Source organism: Ambystoma mexicanum, chromosome 10, assembly GCF_040938575.1.
Source record: "Ambystoma mexicanum isolate Mex_15411 chromosome 10, UKY_AmexF1_1, whole genome shotgun sequence".
NCBI classification, from domain to species: domain Eukaryota; kingdom Metazoa; phylum Chordata; class Amphibia; order Caudata; family Ambystomatidae; genus Ambystoma; species Ambystoma mexicanum.
In genome coordinates, this window is record NC_090932.1 from 1141650180 (window position 1) to 1141669392 (window position 19213).

A 19213-nucleotide genomic window follows, 5' to 3' on the forward strand; every position below is an offset into this window, starting at 1 on the left:
TGCCATGTATAGTTTTTTCTTTGTTTTATCCGGATTATTCAATAGATCGTCCTCTGATTCATTTAGATTCGCTAGAATCGCTAGGCACGATCCTTGCCGTTCCGTTAGAATAGAAGTCCAGTCTGTCATCTCTGCACTACGAATCACGTTGGAGGAGACCGCTGCTGCCCGGATCCGATCGACGCCCCTGTGGGAGCCAGGTGAGCGTAACAGAACGCGAAGCCTATCTACAAATCACCACCCGGGCGTTATGGAAACCTCAGAAACCGACCAACCAGCCCAATTATTAGGGGAACTTAGGGCGGAAGTGCACTCCGCACGCCAAGAAACTAATGCCCTCAGGAGAGAACTGATTGTGTCAAAGGAGCGCACTGTTGATCTTGCTAGACAACTGCTGAAAAACCAAGCCGGGCAAACACCCGTACCTGCACTCGGGGGGAACCCAACTCCTGTTTCATCGAGCAAACCTGTGCAAGTAATTCTACCAGGGACTATTCCTTTAGCTCCACCCGAACGCTTTGCTGGGGACCCAAAAAGGTTTGCCGTGTTTATGAACCAATGCCGCTTGCACTTTTTATGCAGACCTGGAGCTTTTCCAAACGACCAAGCCAAAGTAGCCTTTGTACTATCATATCTTAGTGGCAGCGCAGCCGATTGGTCAATTCCACTAGTCAACCAGGATGACCCTCTTCTTCGGGATTTTCAGGGTTTTCAAATGAGCATGGAAAGACTATTCGCCAGACATTCAGAGGGACAGGCCCTGGATAATGAACTTTTATCCCTACGACAGGGTAACCAGGATCTGCTTACCAATATCGCAACCATCAATAGGTTGGTGGTGGAAACCGGATGGCCTGAGATAAAACGAATTACATTATTTCATCGTGGACTTCGGGGAGAACTCAAAGATGTTTTGGCTCAAGTTGTGAACCCACCTCAGGATTGCGCAGAATATATAGACTTAGTGGTCCAGTTAGACCACCGACTTCAGAATAGAAAGGCTGATCGAGGTAAGTTCGAGAATCGGGTATTGGTTAAACCCAACGTTACCCCCAAAGGAACAGATGCATCAGAACCTATGCAGATTGGGGGGGTTAAAGGACCCCTTAACTCAAAAGGAAAGAGAAAAGAGACGGCAGATGCAATTGTGTCTGCACTGTGGAACCTCAGAAAATTTCCTACGGGATTGCCCTATAAAACCACCCAAGAAAGTGGTAGGAGTTGCTGACAAAAGCCAAACAGAGCCTGATTCGGGAAACGACCACGCCCGACAAGCGTAGAGGTCCGCTTGCCGAGCTTAAAGAAGGACGCTCAGACCTCGCAACTAATCATACCAATGGTCCTTATTGATCCAAGGCAGCCATCATGTATGCACGCAGTAAGCGCATACATTGATAGTGGGGCCTTAGGAAACTATATGGACCACAAATCGGCTTCAAGGATGAATCCACCTCTTTGCAAAAAGACCACTTCGGATGTCATCACCACAGTCGATGGAACTGAAATTGCCTCTGGGCCCGTAACTCATTCCACTACAGAGATGACACTGTTGGGTCATGATGGACATCGAGAAACTATTGTATTTGATTTAATCAAAGCCCCGCAGTTCCAAATAATTCTGGGAATGCCATGGTTGGAAACACATAATCCTTGTATTGAATGGCGAGAGAAGAGAATGACCTTCCCGGATTGTGCACACACCTGTTACCCGGAGAAAACCTTGAACAAAGGCCTGGCCACAGTCACTAATCCAATCGTGCAGTTACATCAGGAATATCAAGAATTTCAGGATATTTTTCAAAAAGAACAGGCAAACACCTTACCACCTCACAGATCATACGATTGTCAAATCGACCTCTTACCCGGTGCACAACCTCCATGCAGTAGGATCTACGCCCTTACGGAACCCGAAAATCTTCACCTACGACAATACCTGGACCAATACCTTGCTAATGGCTTCATTCATCCATCCAAGTTTCCTGCATCCTCAGCTTTATTCTTCGTGCCTAAAAAGGAAGGTGACCTTAGAACGTGCATAGACTACTGCGCATTAAATCAGATTACGGTAAAAAAACGATACCCATTGCATCTGATCCCTGAATTACTAGACCAAGTAAAGGATGCTTGTATCTACACTAAGTTAGATCTCCGAGGGGCATATCATCTGGTACATGTAAGGAAAGGCGATGAATGGAAGACTGCCTTTCGCACCAAGTATGGATTATTCGAATATCAGGTGATGCCCTTCGGGTTGTGCAATGCACCAGCAGCCTTCCAGTATTTTATGAACGATGTCCTTCGTGAACTCATTGATGTCTATGTTGTCATATATATAGATGATATTCTAGTGTACTCCTCTTCAGAATAGGACCATGTTAAGCACGTTCGTGCAGTCCTTGAGAAACTACGCCAGCATAAGTTATACGCAAAATTGGAAAAATGTGTTTTTCATTCTACAGAGGTTGAATTCCTTGGATTTATCCTGACTCCAAAAGGAGTTCGAATGGACTCTCGAAAGGTGGACGCAATTCTCAAGTGGCCTTCACCCAGTTCAGTTAAAGGGGTACAAAGCATGCTTGGATTTGCTAATTTCTATCACAGATTTATTCCTGAATTCTCACATATTGTACACCCCATCACTGCACTTTTGCGTAAAAACAAACGCTTCTTGTGGACCGAAGAGGCTGAAAGAGCCTTCCAAGAGCAAAAATTGAAATTCATGTCTGCACCTGTCTTAAAGCACCCACGCCCCGAGCTTCCATACATAGTTGAAACCGATGCATCCAGTTTAGCCATGGGAGCTGTCCTGTCCCAGAAGGATCCTGAAACCGGTCAACTTCATCCAGTAGCATTCTGGTCAAGAAAGTTCTCGGCACCCGAGTTAAACTATGCGGTTACCGATAAAGAGTTGTTAGCCATCAAATCTGCCTTCAAGGCTTGGCGGCATTATCTTCTCTCGGTGCCAGGCATACCATCACTGTATTCACCGATCACAGGAATTTGCAATATTTGAAAACAGCCAAGGCCCAATCATCGCGTCAACTTCGATGGGCATTATTCTTTGCCGAATTCGATTTCGTGATCACTTATCGACCAGGTGGTAAAAACGGCAAGGCAGATGCCTTATCTCGAATAAGGATGGAAGAAACATATTCAAACCCGGAACCGGTGCCTATAATTTCAGAACAAAGAATTCTTGGCCTAACTACTCTACAGACTTTAGAAGATATTCATTTAAAAATCCAACAACTTTTCGATCCAGCAGCCCTGCAGGACTGGGTAAAGAAAGGCCAAGATTATTCAGTCATCAATGACCTACCTTACTATCAAGGGCGTCTATTTCTACCACACAAGGAACTACATGAACTAGTTATCTCCAATTATCATGATGCTCTGATGGAAGGACACTCAGGTATCGCAAAAACTGAAGCTAAAATTAAAAGACAATTCTGGTGGCCCACCTGGCAAAAAGACGTAAAGTCATTTGTGCTATCTTGTGGTATCTACGCCCAAATCAAAAGTCAGAAGTAAAAACCAGCTGGTCTTTTACAACCTTTGGATATTCCACCTACACCATGGCACACTTTGTCTTTAGACTTTATCATTGATCTACCTCCATGTAATGGATTTAACACCATTCTAGTTATTGTGGATCTTTTTTCCAAGATGGCCCACTTTATTCCTTTGAAGGGATTACCTTCCGCTTCAATTTTGGCAAAGGAATTTCTCGAAAACATTGTTCGAATACATGGATTTCCTTCTGTATTGGTCTCTGACCGAGGTAGTCAATTCATTTCGCAGTTTTGGAAGAAATGTTGTCAATTAGCGCAAATCGACGTGAGGTTATCAACCAGTCACCATCCCCAGACCAATGGTCAGACGGAGAGGACAAACCAGACTCTTGAACAATACCTGCGTTGCATGCCACACCAAACCGAAAGCAATTGGAAGGATATTTTATGCATTTCCAAATACGCATACAATAACTCTGTACATTCAGGAACCGGACAAAGCCCCTTTTATACCATATATGGACATCATCCTTGAACCTCAGAACTCGATTCGCCTCAACATTTAGAAATGCCTGCAGTGAATCATCTGCACTCTACAATTACACAAGCCTTTAAGGAGGCAACGGAACATTTGAAACTAGCGAAAGAGAAATACAAGAAAAATGCTGATCAACATAGAAGTGATGCTCCACAATACCAGATTGGGGATAAAGTTTGGCTGGCTACAAAACACATACCTCTAAAAGGGACTCAGACTTTTAATCCTAGATATTTGGGACCTTACACTATTAAGGCCATTATCAATCCGGTGGCCGTCAAATTGGAATTACCTTCTAATATGCGGATTCGTCCTGTCTTTCATGTTTCACTTCTAAAACCAGTTCAACCCGGGACAAGACTAGCCAAAAGACCCGACCCCATCCTAATAGATGTCTGGGTACAGTCCTGGCGCCATAGGCACCAGGCTCATAGAAGAAATCAGTCCTGGCACCATAGGCACCAGGCTCATATGCACTACTTACCTCATGCAGACCATGCTGCAATGAATCCAAGCCAACGTGAGGCCTGAATGGGACTACTTTACTTCAGGGACTATTTTTTACTCGGGCGTGGTTCTGGGAGAACTTCTTACCTGGGACTACTTTGAAGGCTATTTAAACCATGCCCCAACAGCAGCTCACGCTTCGCGTTATTCTGCATCAGCAGCGTAACGCTCACCGTGCCTGCAGTCAGCATCTAGTCTTCTGCCACGCCCGCCTCAAATCCAGAGCTCCTAGAAAAAGAGGAAAGAAGAAGTAAAGGTTAGAACACGAACATTATTTAATTCCTCACCTGATTCCGGATCCATCACGTCTTCGAACTTGGAAAGGACATTATTTCTGTACTCGTCGCATCGCCAGCTGCAGCGCCGCGCCATACTCACCAGTTCTCACACCATCTTTCGATTTGGCGCTGCCTCCATCATTTTCTTCGCCGAACTCCAGCATCTAGGGGACAAAAGAAATAACAAGGTGAGCCGAGAGAGCCAACAAATACAATTTCTTTTTACCACCATAGACTTACCTGATTTACCACTGGAGGCAGTATTCTTTAACACGCCGCATCTTCTTACGCCGCACCTGTAAGGAGAGAGAAAACAACAAGTTATATACACGCATCTTTTACCAGACAGTGTTGGGTAATACAGACTCTTACCTAAACGCCATCCGCTGCCACAAGACAATCCACTCTTGGACCCATCTGCAACACAAGAAGGGATTGGAACAAGAGTGAACATAGGACATATTGAACTCTTTGAACTTTGTACTTACGGGTCCTCGCCAGGAACCTCAGAGTCAATATTCATCCGGAACTCTTCCAACGCCTTTGAACCAGTGAAGTAACTGGTATCTATGCGCCCCTGCATTCCACACAGGATGGAGAGCTCATCATTCAAAAACATAAGGTGAGATTACTGAAAGGGAATATCGGAGGTGATTAGTGGGGAGAACAGTGGGGTGCCATCACTAGAATTCACGGGTGGCTAAATCCCTTTCTCCACTTGCAGGAGAATACTTCTATGGGTCAAGCAGACGAGATTAGGCGGCCCAGTCCAGTCTGTCATCTCTGCACTACGCATCACGTTGGAGGAGACCGCAGCTGCCCGGATCCGATCGACGCCCCTGTGGGAGCCAGGTGAGCGTAACACCCTATTGGAATCCTTGCGATCTTCGGTGGAAAGCAACGTATGAGATCAAAGGATTCCTCAATGGCTGATGTGTACAGGTTGTAGAGTTCTGCCGCCAATGGGCATCCTTGTTTTAGACCCCGTTTTAGAATCTGAGGTATAATTTTACAGCCGTCTGTCAAAAGAAAAAAACATTTTCTACGATTCAAAGAGAAACATAAGATGAAGAACCTGTGATGGCAATAAGAAGAGTGACAGAAGTATACAACCATATGAAATGCCCAAGTTGTATAGTCCTCAGAGAGGCTTTTCCGGTATCAGTCATAGTGGACAGTTGTTCCTTGTAAACGATTATCACCAGAGAAAAATGGAGACAACTAAAGGAAATGGCGTTCAAAGAATAGTTGACGAAGTTGGACATTCAAAACGTAGGTGGCTGTGAAGGCTTGTGCATCACATTTTTAGGCAATTTTCAGGCCTTAGTAGAATGTAAGAACAGACTTTCCACCATCAAGACATAGGTAACAAGAAAAGGAGTAGAGATGTTAGGGTGAACAGACCAAGCAGTGTTGGACATAAGGTTGGAACCCACAAGAAAGAAACCTCTAATAACAAGCATTTGTCCAAAAGAGGGCAAGGTGCAGGAAGTGTACCCAGAGGTGTTTATTAAAAAGATTGGCTGTCACAAGGGGTATGCTCGTAAAATCATTAAAATCATGTCCTGCTAGCACAAAATGATTAGGTGTAAAAGGAGCTAGAGCGCTTGGTGAAAGAGCAGATAACTGAACCAACTGTTATCTGCTATGGATAACAGAGTTCCATGCTACGGTTAAGCATGACTGTTGTTGTAAAGAAGAAGACGGGCAATATCCAAATGTGTATAGCTCAGGAATGTGAATAAAACATTGTGGTGTACAAATTGCCTTCACGTATCATTACAGATATGCTGAGCTGCATCAGTGGGCCAGGCACCTTTGCAACACTGTATTTAACAACTGCCTATCATCAGATCATGTTAACAGAAGCTAGCAAACATCTGACTTAATTCCTTACACCTTTTAGGTTGTTCAGATATCATTGGATGCTGCTTGGATTGGCACCATTGGCTGCAGTGTTTCAAAAAGCTATGAGCCACGTGTTAAAGGGAATTGCTAGTGTGGAAAGGGAGGAGTAGAACATGATGGAAGACTACATCTAGTTTTAAGTAAGCTGAAGGAAAACATGTTTAACAATTGAGCCAACAAAGTATAAGTTTAAAGCAGATAAGGTGGAGTACTTGGGAGATTACATATGTAAAGTAGAAGAGTATAAATCAAAAATGGATGCTCTGAAGCCCATCAGAGAGTCTCCCACACTGTGAAGTAAGGATGAAGTCAGATCATTCTTATGCTTAGCCGAATATTATATGTTTGTGAAACATTTTGCAGAGATCACACTGCCTCTACGTACATTACTAAGTAAAGATGTTGCATTTGAATGAAGTAAAGAATGTGAAAAAGCGGTAGAGCTAGTGAAAGAAAAGATATGGAATGCAACTGAACTGGGAGGGTTCAGAATAAATGAACCTACAATAATAACTGCAGATGCTAGTATGAGAGGACTAGGAGTGGTGGTGTCACAGAAGATAAACGGGGAAACAAAGGTGGTGGATCATGCATCATGAGCAATCACTGACACTGAGGCTAAATACTCAGTGAGAGAATTGATCTTGCAACCGCTCACTGTAAGAAACCTGAAGGTATCCCAGCCGCTAGTCCTTGGAGATCTGTCATCCAGGTGACCAGGACACGGCCTTTGTTACTGGATCCAGTTCCTGGGGATGGAGCAGTGGGGGAGGATCGCCTGGATGAGGGGTCTTTGGGGAGTGGAAATGGGACACCGAAGGGTGAGACGTGGTACCCCTTCCCTATACCACCTTTTGCCCATCCTACCCCGTAGGATATTTAGAAGCTTCCCCGCCGCTTTTTTCAACACTAACACTTTCTTACACCATGAAAGACAACGGACTAACACCAGAGCCATTTACTTGACATGTCCCAACACAAGGGGCAGGCAGAGACAGGCAATTGACAATAACTACTCACACCTGACAGCCTTTCCCTTCCCTTTGAGCAAGGCCAAACGCACGAGGGGGCAGCCATTCCAAGACAGCAGTTCAAATGGAGGAGAAAGGCAGCGAGACCTGAAAGGACGGCAAGGCGGGAAGTGCCCTTGCCCTTTTCAACCCAGACCTGCGAAGCCTCCGTGAAAGGAATCAGAAGACCAGTAACTACAGCTGGCGTGTGGTGTGACAGATGTCAACGGTACACACGGCCCTCCCGCACTGATAGCCAAGGCGGGAGACGGGGCTTGCGACCACAGTACCATCCTTGACTCCAGAGACAAGAAACGCTAATGTGTTCAGCACAGCTGGTGAGTCGGAGAAAGCTGATAAGTAAAACGGACTGTATTGGGCCCAAGGTTGAAAATGGCAACAATATATGAACAAATAACTTTGAAAACGCAGTGAAGGACCATCTGCAGAGTGGTCTGGTGCCTTGTGGGGGCTCCTTGGAAAGACTCTGGCTGGTCCCCTTTTATGGAAACTACAAATACCAAGAGGCCCTAGGAGAGGCCGGGGGAGATGTCAAATTGGTTATTCAAGTGTCAAGCAAAAAACCCTTGTACAGTTGAAAGTCTTTGACACGTTAAGGAAATAAAGTGAACTGTGTTACCCGACTGAGGGATGCATATGAATAAGGGTGACCAGTAATACCCCTGAGAACATTGTAACTGTAAAACTGTGTAAAGCCTGCCTGGGGGCTGAGACCCCGACATAGGTAAGAAGATAACCTAAGGGGTCTAGAATGAACGTTCTTGTGAACTGTGAAATTGCAAACTAAGACAAGTGTGAACCCGACTGGGGGATGCCGAAATAAAGCTAGGGGAAGGGACCCCTGCTTTTCTGATGAGATGATAGAATCATGAACTGTGTTAGAATGGCAATGTGGACCCAACAGAGGGATGCCAGGAGAAAGGCTAAGGGAAGTGAATCCTGCACTATGGAAAGTAAAAGTTAAAGTAAAATGAACTATGTTATTCTGGCAAATGTGAACCCAGCTGAGGGATGGCTGTGAATCGGGATGAACCATAATACACCCGTGAACAGTGTGTTGACAAGAGATAACCCGACCGAGGGATGTCCACAGTGAAAGATTGTTTAAAAAGACATTGAGACTGTAGAATATTACACATGATGATATTTTGAAGGAAAGGCTGTAGTGAACCCGACTGAGGGAGGCTGTTGTTGAAAGAAGGATCAGAGCCCAGCTGAGGGGGATCCAAGGGGCGGAGAGTAATTGCCCAATGTGAAGAGTAACAAGAAGAACGTTTGTTTTGTTGTATGTGACACATCAGACCCTCTGAGGCAAGAGACTTTGTGTGATAGAGAATTGGCCACAGAAGGTCCTGATAATTTGGAAAGGAACTGTAAGCTTGTGCCGGAGAGGCCCAGGAGTGTGCTCTGCTCCAGTCCTGTGATAAAAACGTGGGGGAGACCCCAGCTAAACCATCCTGACTTATCATTTTGAGAACACTTCTTTCTTTTCTTGTGAACATTATCCCACACTATTTTGTAACATAGCGGTAAGGATTGGCAATAGGTTTTGTAGTATAGGCTGTTTTTATTTGACTAAGACACCACTAGGACTGAGTATTATTATTATTTGATTGTCGTAGCTTGCTCCCATCTTAGATATAGGTTTAGATTAGGCGTTTATCTCACCCATTATACAGTTTAATAAACCCCCTCGAACTGTGATCACTTCCGTCTGTCTTTACTTCGATACCATGCCTTCTTTACTTCACCTAACTGTAAACCAAAGTTGCATTTGAAAGCTAGACCTTCAAAGCAGTGATATACATTTCCATGGTTTCTCCCTCTTCTGGCACCCTCATGCTAAAATGATAGCGTTCAAGAAAGATGCTTACTTTGGCTTCACAATGCTTGTCTAATTTCTTCAGACACATTTAGTGTGTAATTTCAGCCATTTGGCTTCTTCTCTGCTAAAGTCAGGTACATTTTCGAAATGTTTGTGGCCACTGTAAGGAAGGCATGGTATCAATAGTAGACACAGACACAATGGATCCAGGTTTCGAAAACCTTTATTTGGTAATTTGGTTGGGTTGGTAAAATTCCTAACTGGCCCTTACTCTAGAATGGGAGTAATCTTGACCATTAAATAAATGAGGAAACAGTCCCAGTCAGACTTTAAATGACAACTCCCTTCCCCACGTTCAGCACACCAGGGTCTAGAAAGTTTCCTAAAAAGTATAGGTGGATGGCACAATTCTTTCAGTCTCGCACACTTTGGGTTACTGGCACAATTTAACAGTTCAGGCTTGGGCTTCAAGCTTCTGGTAGTTCAATCACTTCCTTAGGCTTCGTCTGCCTTGTCCGAAATATACAGTTCCACTTTTAACCTTTACTGGACAGGCTTCCCTCTGTCTGGCTCGAGCCTTTCTTTTACCTTTCACTTTATCACACAGTTCTGCACAGGCTTCCCTCTGCCAGGGGACACAGTATGCCTTTCACCTTTCACTTGATCACAAGGTTCTGCAGGCTTCCCTCTGTCTGGCTCGAGCCTGTCTTTCTCTTCGTGGGGGTTCCCTTCCCCACGTTTTGTCCCAGGGGTCTTTTCACTGTCAAAGACTTTCGAAACTGCAAGGATTTTACATAGACCTCTGCATGACCACTTCAACCTCTCTTTCAGTAATTCTACAATCCACAATCTTCCTTCTCTTACGACACCAATGCCCCTTGGTACTTGCAGTTTCCTATTCTCCTCGGTTTGCCTTCTTGGCCTTTTCCAAAATTCATATGTAACACCAATACTTCTTGGTATTTGTAATTTCTTATTTTCTTTAATTTGCCTTCTAGCCCTCTTTCAAAGCTTATATACTTTGCCCTCGTGGCATATTCAAAGTTCACATAATTTGCTTTTCACTCATTCAACTTTCTTTTGGGTTCATGATTACTTTCTTGTCTTTGGTTCCCAATCAATTCAGAACATTTCACAGAGGCTTTCGAATGTGCGCTTTCACCTTGCAGGACCACTCTGTTAACCTCTGGTTTTTCACACCACTGTACACACAAAGTCCATTAACAAGGACACTTTCCTTTCACCCAGTCCTGCACAAGTAGCCAATGTGGTAATACAGTTGTCTTTGTAGATTCTACTCCACACTCACTGGTAACTTGCTTGGTAACCAAGTGTTCTCCACCCGTTCTCACTCTTTTCTTCCATGGCATAATCCCATGCGACATTTCTGTGTAACTTTGCTTCAAACAAGACCTTTTCCACATCTTGCAAGGCATAGTCAAAAGGGTGGTACTTTCTCAGTTCAGGACCAGTTTTCATATCCACAGGATTGGGCCAGTTCCCCAATGCAAGTCTGTAGCTCTGCTATTTACGCATATACCAATTCTCTTGAGGTTCTTGTCTCCACCAGTTCTGCACCACCAAATGCAAATTTGTCCTAAGCGTTATTACTATCTTCCTTTCAATGTACAGAAAGTTTCTGCTTGAAGAGTAAATTAGCCATTTGGATGTGCTTCATATACAATTCACTTGCTCAAAATGTATATATGTGTCACAGAGTAAATATGCTTCTGCTCACTGCTGTAGCGCATTGCGGACCTGGCTGTTCTGCAGCACCTATGCTCATTTACACTGTCAATATCCTTGATTACTGCTGCAGAACGGTGCAGACTGTAATAAAGAGGCGAGGCATACGATGGATTCAGGAGCTTTATTCCAGAGGTCGGACCACAGCAACCGAAAAGAACAGGAAGGTGGGAAAGTTCGGTCAGGATGGGGCTGGAACACTGGGCTCGTGGAAGCGGAGTTCCACGAGCTAGAATAAACATAACATAACATCTCCGCTGTTAGGAAAACAGAATGGGGGAGGGGGAGAGGGGGAAGAGAAAGGGGGTGTACATATGGAAACTGTTAATAATATAAGAAGTCTTGATTGAAGTTTTGTATGATCTTCCGATTCCTCTTCGATAGTCTGCTGTTGAGGTTTTTCTCAGTGTCCATGTGGGAGCTGTTGTCTTCACGTTGGCTAATTTGAGATGCTCCTGTGGAAGGAGGATTTGACTCTGATGGATTTCCCAATGGTGTGTGCTTGGAGGCACTCGGTCTGTGAACGTCTATTGTTATCTTTACTATGTCGTCTCCTGACCACTTCTTTCCATCATCAAGTGTGACGGATTTGCCGTGACATTGGATGACCTTCTGTGGAGGTCTGAACTTACTTTCGGACTTGGATGTTTTTTTTGGTTCTTTGACGCAGACCCAGTCTCCTGCTTGCACTCGCATTTCTTTTACTGCATTTTTGGAGTCGTAATGTGTTTTGTATTTTGTCTGTTTCTCAGTTGTCCTCTTCCGGATTTTATCCATGTCAATCTTCACTTCTCCACCATTCATGAATATCCAAGCTGGTCTTAGACGATTGGTTGCGGCTCTACCACGCATCAGGGTAAATGGCTCGATGTTAGTGGTGGTGTGTGGTGTTGTTCTGTACGCACACAAGGCTTCCTTGAGGGTTTCTCTCCATGGGAGAGTTTTGGCGATGGCCAGTTGTATTATGCTCTTTACAAGTCTGTTCATCCTGTCCACCAATCCATTTGATATAGGATGGTATAGGGATGTTGTTAGATGTTTGATGCATCTGTGCTTCAGGAATTCTTGAAATTCAGACGATATAAACTGGGATCCGTTGTCTGAGACCAGTTCCTTGGGATCCCCTTCTCTGTTGAATATTTCTGTCAGGAATTGTGTTACTTTCTTGGATGACACGTTTGTTTCAGCTATTCCCCATTCAGTCCACTTCGAGGTATAATCTACGAGCACTATTATATATATTTTCTCACTTTCAATGTTCTCGAAGGGGCCCATAATGTCTATAGCAACTTTTGACCAGACTTCCTTGGGTGGTTCTATGATTTGGAGAGGGGTCTTCCTTACAATTTATTGATTTGTCGCTCGAGGCACATGCGACGCAACTTTTTACAGTTTCTTCTGCTTCTTTCCACATGTGCGGCCACCAGTAATTGCTCCTCAGTCTATTTTTCGTCAAACTTCTTCCCAAATGACCTTCATGGGCTAGTTCAAGTAGTTTCTCTCTGAGCATTACAGGTGGAATTAGTTTGTCTCCTCTGAATATGTGTTTTTCATTCATACTTATTTCGTCCTTGAACGGTATGAAGTCTGTTAGGATGTGGTTTGGTTTGATCCAGTCATTAATTATGGCTTTTCTCATTTCTTGTTGTTCTGTGTCATTGTTGGTGATGTTCAGCCAATCTTCTTTGGAAATGGCAGGATTGATAGTAGCTATGATGTCTTCCTGAGGTTGATAGGTCTCTTCTTCCTGGTTGGTAGAGAGTCTAGAGAGGCAATCTGCTACTCCATTTGATGAGCCGGGAGTGTAGCAGACTTGGAGGTTGTATTGCATGATATCGAGAAACCAACGCCTGATTCTTGGCGAAATGAGGTGTGGTGTCTTAGATTGAAGGATGTTTACTAACGGTTTGTGATCAGTTTTGAGTAGTATAGGTAAGCCCCATATTAAGTTCCTGAAATGTTGTAAAATCCATTTCACCCCCAGGGCTTCTCTCTCTATCGTTGAATAATTTAGTTCAGCGCCTCGCAAGACTCTTGAGGCAAAGGCAATGGTCACAATGTTTCCCTTTTGCTGTTGTTCCAGGACACCACCAAGTCCATATTTGCTGGCATCGACGGAGATGATGGTCTTTGCCTTACAGTCGAACATTGCTAGAGCAGGAGCCTTATTAATGTCGCACTTGACTTCCTCAAACTCCTTCTTACATTCCGAGGACCATACAAACTTGGTGGCTTTCTTTAAGAGGTTCCTCATGTGTTTCGTCTTGTTGGCATAGTCGTTTACAAACTTTGAGTAATATTCGGTCATGCCGAGAAAACTCCTGAGTTGATCCTTATTTTCGGGTTCGGCGATGTTTATTATGACATCCATGAGTTTTTTCTTGGGGCTGATTCCCTCAGCGTTTATGGAGTGGCCAAGATAGGATACTTGGCTGCATTTTATGTTGCACTTTTCCAATTTGAGGGTGAGTCCACTTTTTTGAATTACTTGGAGGACACACATAAGCTTGGCATCATGTTCTCTTTCGTTTTCGGCAGATATGAGTATGTCGTCCTGAAAACAGTGGACACCGTCGAGACCTCCAAACAGGTGCGACATTAACCGTTGAAAAACAGCTGCGGCTGATGCGAGGCCAAAAGGCATCTTATTAAACATGAATGCCCCCCGAGGTGTCACAAAGGAAGTGAGATTTTTTGAGTTCTCCTCCAATGCAATCTGATGGTATGCCGACGAGAGGTCGAGGGTGCTGAAGTATTTGGCCGGTTTCATGGTTCGGAGGAGTTCTGATATGTTAGGGAGAGGGTGTCTGTCCACCCATATGTTCTTGTTCAAGTCACGTAGGTCAACACACATCCTTATCGAATTGTCTGGTTTGCCGACAAGGAAAATTGGTGCGAGCCACTCGGAACTCTCAATGGGTTGGATGATGTTTTCCTCACAAAGTCGGGTGAGCTCTTTCCTCAAGGCGTCTTTGGTGCCAAAGGGGATTCCACGAACACGATGGGCTACAGGAACGGCGTCCTTCTTCAAAACTATCTTATGTTGAAAGCCTCGGAGGAGTCCCACCTTGTTGTTGAATACCTTTGGAAACATCTTGGCTAAAGTGGACTTTATGTTGGTGGGCTCCAAGCTGGTTGTAGCATCGGTGTCGCTCAGCACACTCAGGACTGGAACTTCTTCTCCAGGGTGGATCTTTATTCGTAAGGCAGCTTGCTCCTCCCAACCAACAACTGAAGAGCCATTTTTGGCCACGAAGAGTTTACAATATGTCTCTCGCTCAAAAAATTTGAGTGTGACCCAGGTATACCCAATTATTTCGATAGGAGTCTTGCCATAACCTGTGGCCTTTATTGGCGTGCAGCGTAGGTCCTGTATCTTCCTAGAGAGAGTTCCCAAAAATGTTTGGACATCTACCATTGTATAGGGGGAACCTGTATCTACCATTACTTGAAGAAGCGTCCCATCTACATACATGTCGACCCACGGGCCCTTGGCGTCACGTGAGGAAGTGATGGTGAGTATTTGTATTGGAGGGGAGTCTCGGTCGATGAGCAGCATGTTATCGTAACTGGGGTCATCTTCTATGTATCTCACCGAGGCAGATCTGATAGACGGGCCTCTATTGTATCTGGGAGGTCTGGTTGTTCTACCCCTGTTACTGTTGCAAACCTTGGCGAAATGTCTGCGGTGGCCACACTTGTAACACTCAGCATTATTTGCGGGACACGTCTTCTCAGGGTCTTCGTGTTTGAACCATCCACATCGTTGGCAATGGGCAGGGTCCCTGAAGTCATTGGAAGGACCCTTTCCTCTCCTGGAATTGGTTCTTGAGCCTCGGAAGGCTGGAGCCTTCCTGACCAAGGTGAGCAAATTATCATTGTTGTCAGCCTCTGGATTGGTTTCAACGGATTTCACCTCAACACAATCCTTTTGGGCGAGTCTCTCCTTCAGGCAGTGGTCACCAAACTCCAAGCTCCTTGCTGTCTCTATGGCTTGGTCCAGGGAGGGATTCTTCATCTGCCATAGTTTCTGCTGAATACGAGGATCCGCTACATTGAGGACAAGCTGGTCCCTCAGATACTCATCGCTGACGCCAGTGAATTCACACGTTGACATCAGTACTCTCAAGGATGCAATGTAAGAGTCGATCAACTCACTCTTTTGTTGCTTCCTGGTAAAGAACTTGTACCTCTCTAGTACAATGTTGGTCTTGTTACCAAAATGTTTGGTGAGCTTGGCTAAGGCCGTGTCGAATTTGTGGTTGTGTTTGCCATCACCTCCAACGTCGTCTGGTTCTGGTAGTGCCCTAAACAGTCTTAGTGCCTCTGCTCCTATGCAGTTCAATAGTGTCGCTTCCTTGAGGTCATCGTTGAATTTGTTGCCCCCAATGGCTCTCAGGTAGATGTGGAACCCATCGATCCATTGTTCCCAGGGAGAGGCTGGTGTCCCAGGGCACGGGAGAAATTTGGCCGGATGGGGCCGGATGGGGGATGTTTTGCATGATGGGAGATGTGAAGCTGTGTTAAAACTGTGCTGAAAACTATGTTAAGAGGCAGGCTGGGAAGGAAAAAAAAATATATATTTTTTTTTTTGATCAAGAATCTGTTTTTCTTTTTGTGTGTCTCTGGATTGCAAAAGTCACTGGGTAAGAGAAGGCGTTATTTGTTGTCTTCTTTTGTGGAATAGTTTTTTTTTTTATCAAGAATCTGGTTTGAGTATCTGCTCTTGGTCTTTATTAAAAGCAGATGAGGGCTTTTGTGTCGACAAGGATTTGTTTAGTGGCTGTGGAGGAACGAGAAATGCTTGATAACGTTGTCACTATGACAACAGGAACAACAAAATGGCTGCGGTAATGTCACTATGGCAACAGGGACAACAAAATGGCTGCATGTGATGCACGCTTTGCGGTCCTTTCCTTTTTTTTTTCATTTGTGCTGCGCGTGGGCGTGATGGCGCGTGATGAGGTGTCTGGTGCCCCAATTAAATCGTAACTTGCTTGCTGGGACAGGGTACCTGCTCTGCGGCTGCGCCGCCCTCTACCCGGGATCGGGGAGGGGCGCGGCCGCCTGTGTCTGCGCCGCCCTCTACCCGGAATCGGGGAGGGGCGCGGCCGTATGTGTACGGGGGCGGCAAACGGAGACGGGACGAGGCTGGCAGCTGAGGCAGTCCGCTGCGCTCCGAGGGCCGGTTCACCTTCTCGTCGCCAATTGTAATAAAGAGGCGAGGCATACGATGGATTCAGGAGCTTTATTCCGCGGCCCCCAGAGGTCGGACCACAGCAACCAAAAAGAACGGGAAGGTGGGAAAGTTCGGTCAGGATGGGGCTGGAACACTGGGCTCGTGGAAGCGGAGTTCCACGAGCTAGAATAAACATAACATAACACAGACCTATCTGTATGCATTCACATCTCTGGCAGGATGGGTGCGCCACAATGTGCTTGTCCTGTCAGCGTTCTTAGCATTGCGCATGCCAAGGACGGGTTTTGCTCTCCATACACCCGCTAGCTCCCAACAACAGTTCCTGCTTGCATAAGGGCCTAATGACAGCAGGCCATTTCAGAGTGGCCAAATCCACCTGCCACTGCTGGCAATGTGTGTGCCTCACCTCAGCCAGCATTCCACCCTGGCAAGATGCCTCTTCATGACTTCTACTGCTACATATGTCACAGGTCGCAGAAGGCCACTCCCCCGTGCTCGTATTAACAGGTTCCTCATAACCACTATAATGTTGGGGTTGCACCAGGCTCCAAGAACTGGAACATGTTATTCTTTGAATACAGATAACAGCATCAATCCCACAGGGCAGCAGGCACCTGTGGACACTTGCACCATCTATTCTTGTAGCACTGGCCACTCTAGAATGGAACTCTGTTTAACATGTTGGGGTTCCACTGCATACTGAGAGGCCGCTGAGTAACCTCTAAATAATGACAGTAAGATAGTTAGACCACAAGTGTCCTGGCAGCAATCCTCAAATCAGCGAAGGCTAGTCCTGTAATGGAGAACACTGGATCATATTTTTCATTGTTTTTAGCAGGTACAGTTTGTATGCAGTTGAAGTTACACAAACCCAATTTGACAAAATGCACTTTGTCCTGATGTAGTGAGGATTTTGATATTCGGAGCATGATGAAAGGATGAAAAAGCAACCCCAACCTATTAAGAATTCGACCAACTCAATAGAAATGTTTTACGACCCTAGAAAATGTTTCCACTAAGGTGTGTGCAAAACATTTCAGAGCACACCCATGCTTCTGTTTGGCTCGCACAGTGCATGAAATGTTGTTCGAGCACAGCCTTTTGTTATCAAAGTTGCAGCAGGTCCATGAATAGCCTATCATTGCTGGATGCAGACCAAAGATAAAATTGGAGCCAGCAAAAGTAGAGATGGTAGACATTTGTGAGAACCCAACACTTTGGAGAATGGATCTTTGGATAGACTCTATATGCATTTCAATATGCCCTCTAGCATCAGTCACAGACCCTGGGTTACCTTCGTGCTGTAGAGATATGTGTAGTGGTCCCTTCCTAATTATTTCATCTCACATTCCTGCATCAAACGTTCACCCCTCTGTAACTCTCACACAGCACCCTGGGGAAAATCCCACATTGTCTTTTTGTTCATATTATAGAACCGGTTCTATTCTTCCTGGGCCTTCCTAAAAATCAGTGAAAGGCCTTTGGTGGATAGATTATGCAGCTGCTCACATTCTGATGAGGGAATACAAAAAGAACATGTTTCAACTGCACTGAACAAACTACACTCGATACTGATATTGAAGAGTGTTCAGTGTTCAATTCGAGGCTTCAAGAATTGTTGCATTGAGTCATTCATTATACCCCTATTTCCTATACCTAGGTGGTATATAGAGTTATATATCTCTACAGCTAAGCATAAGCTACACTGGGCCAACATCTCATTAAAAATGGCCTACCTTACCTTCGATGTCAACGTGCCATAAAGAACCTTTCCCCAACGTTTGATGGTGGCCGTCATTCTGATGTGGGACTTTAGAGTTTGCCACGGGGGCTAGTAGAGGCCACTCTCTTGTAGCACGCAGACACAAAGAAAACTTCACTGAGAAGACAAACGTGTTTCAAGGGTCAGAGCAGATGGGATTGCTGGAACACAACCTCTAGAATGAGCAACATGGATGGAAATGCCATTCTAGATGGCTGCGATGTCACAATTACACCCAAACAGCTTCTGTGACATCAGAACCATAATCAAAAGAAACATAACCAGTCTTCAAATTCCTTCCAGTGCACTCTTTATCGGGTTCACTTCTTTGTATGTGCCAGGTGTTAAACCACAGATATAAAAATGAATTTGAGATCAACACTGTGAGCAGTTTTAACTGACCGACATCAAATCAGATGCATCTCTCAGAAGAAACCTGAAAACCCTGCACTAGAAATTGTGAAAGTGTACAAATGAATGCAGAATGTACTTAATTGTTTTAAAGGAACAATAAGAGAATTTGCTTCCAGGCAATACTGCATGTTAAACGGTACATACATTGGGCCTCATTACAACGAGGGTGGTCCCGTAATGAACGGTGCCAGTAAGGGTCCGGCACCGTTCATTACGGGCTGCCCCATTGCGAGGTCTGCAGCGGGTCCCGCTCTGGAACGCCTGGTCAGACCAGGCATCCTTAGCGGGACCTGCTAGCAGACCAGGATGCTAACAACGGGCCCATTATTAACGGACCCGTTGTTAGCATCCTCCCCATTCCCATTGAGCCCTATGGGGGCTCAAATGGGAATGGGGATGTACTGGGTCCAGGGAATGGGAAGGGGAATTACCGTGCCCTCCAAGGTTGGAATTGCCTGGTAATTCCCTATTCCTGGAACCGGTACCCAGTAC

The 19213-nt window shown here is 45.1% G+C and overlaps 1 protein-coding gene across 1 annotated transcript in view; it reads right to left on the reverse strand.

The window, feature by feature from the left end:
- LOC138493295 (histone H2A.V-like) overlaps window positions 1-18507 on the reverse strand; it is a 282469-nt gene extending 263962 nt beyond the window's left edge. Inside the window, exon 1 of the mRNA XM_069620394.1 lies at window positions 18287-18507. Within this exon, the coding sequence (XP_069476495.1) occupies window positions 18287-18343 (57 nt within the window). The 5' untranslated portion in view covers window positions 18344-18507. The remainder of the gene's footprint in view (window positions 1-18286) is intronic.
- Between the last annotated feature and the right edge of the window lie 706 nt (window positions 18508-19213).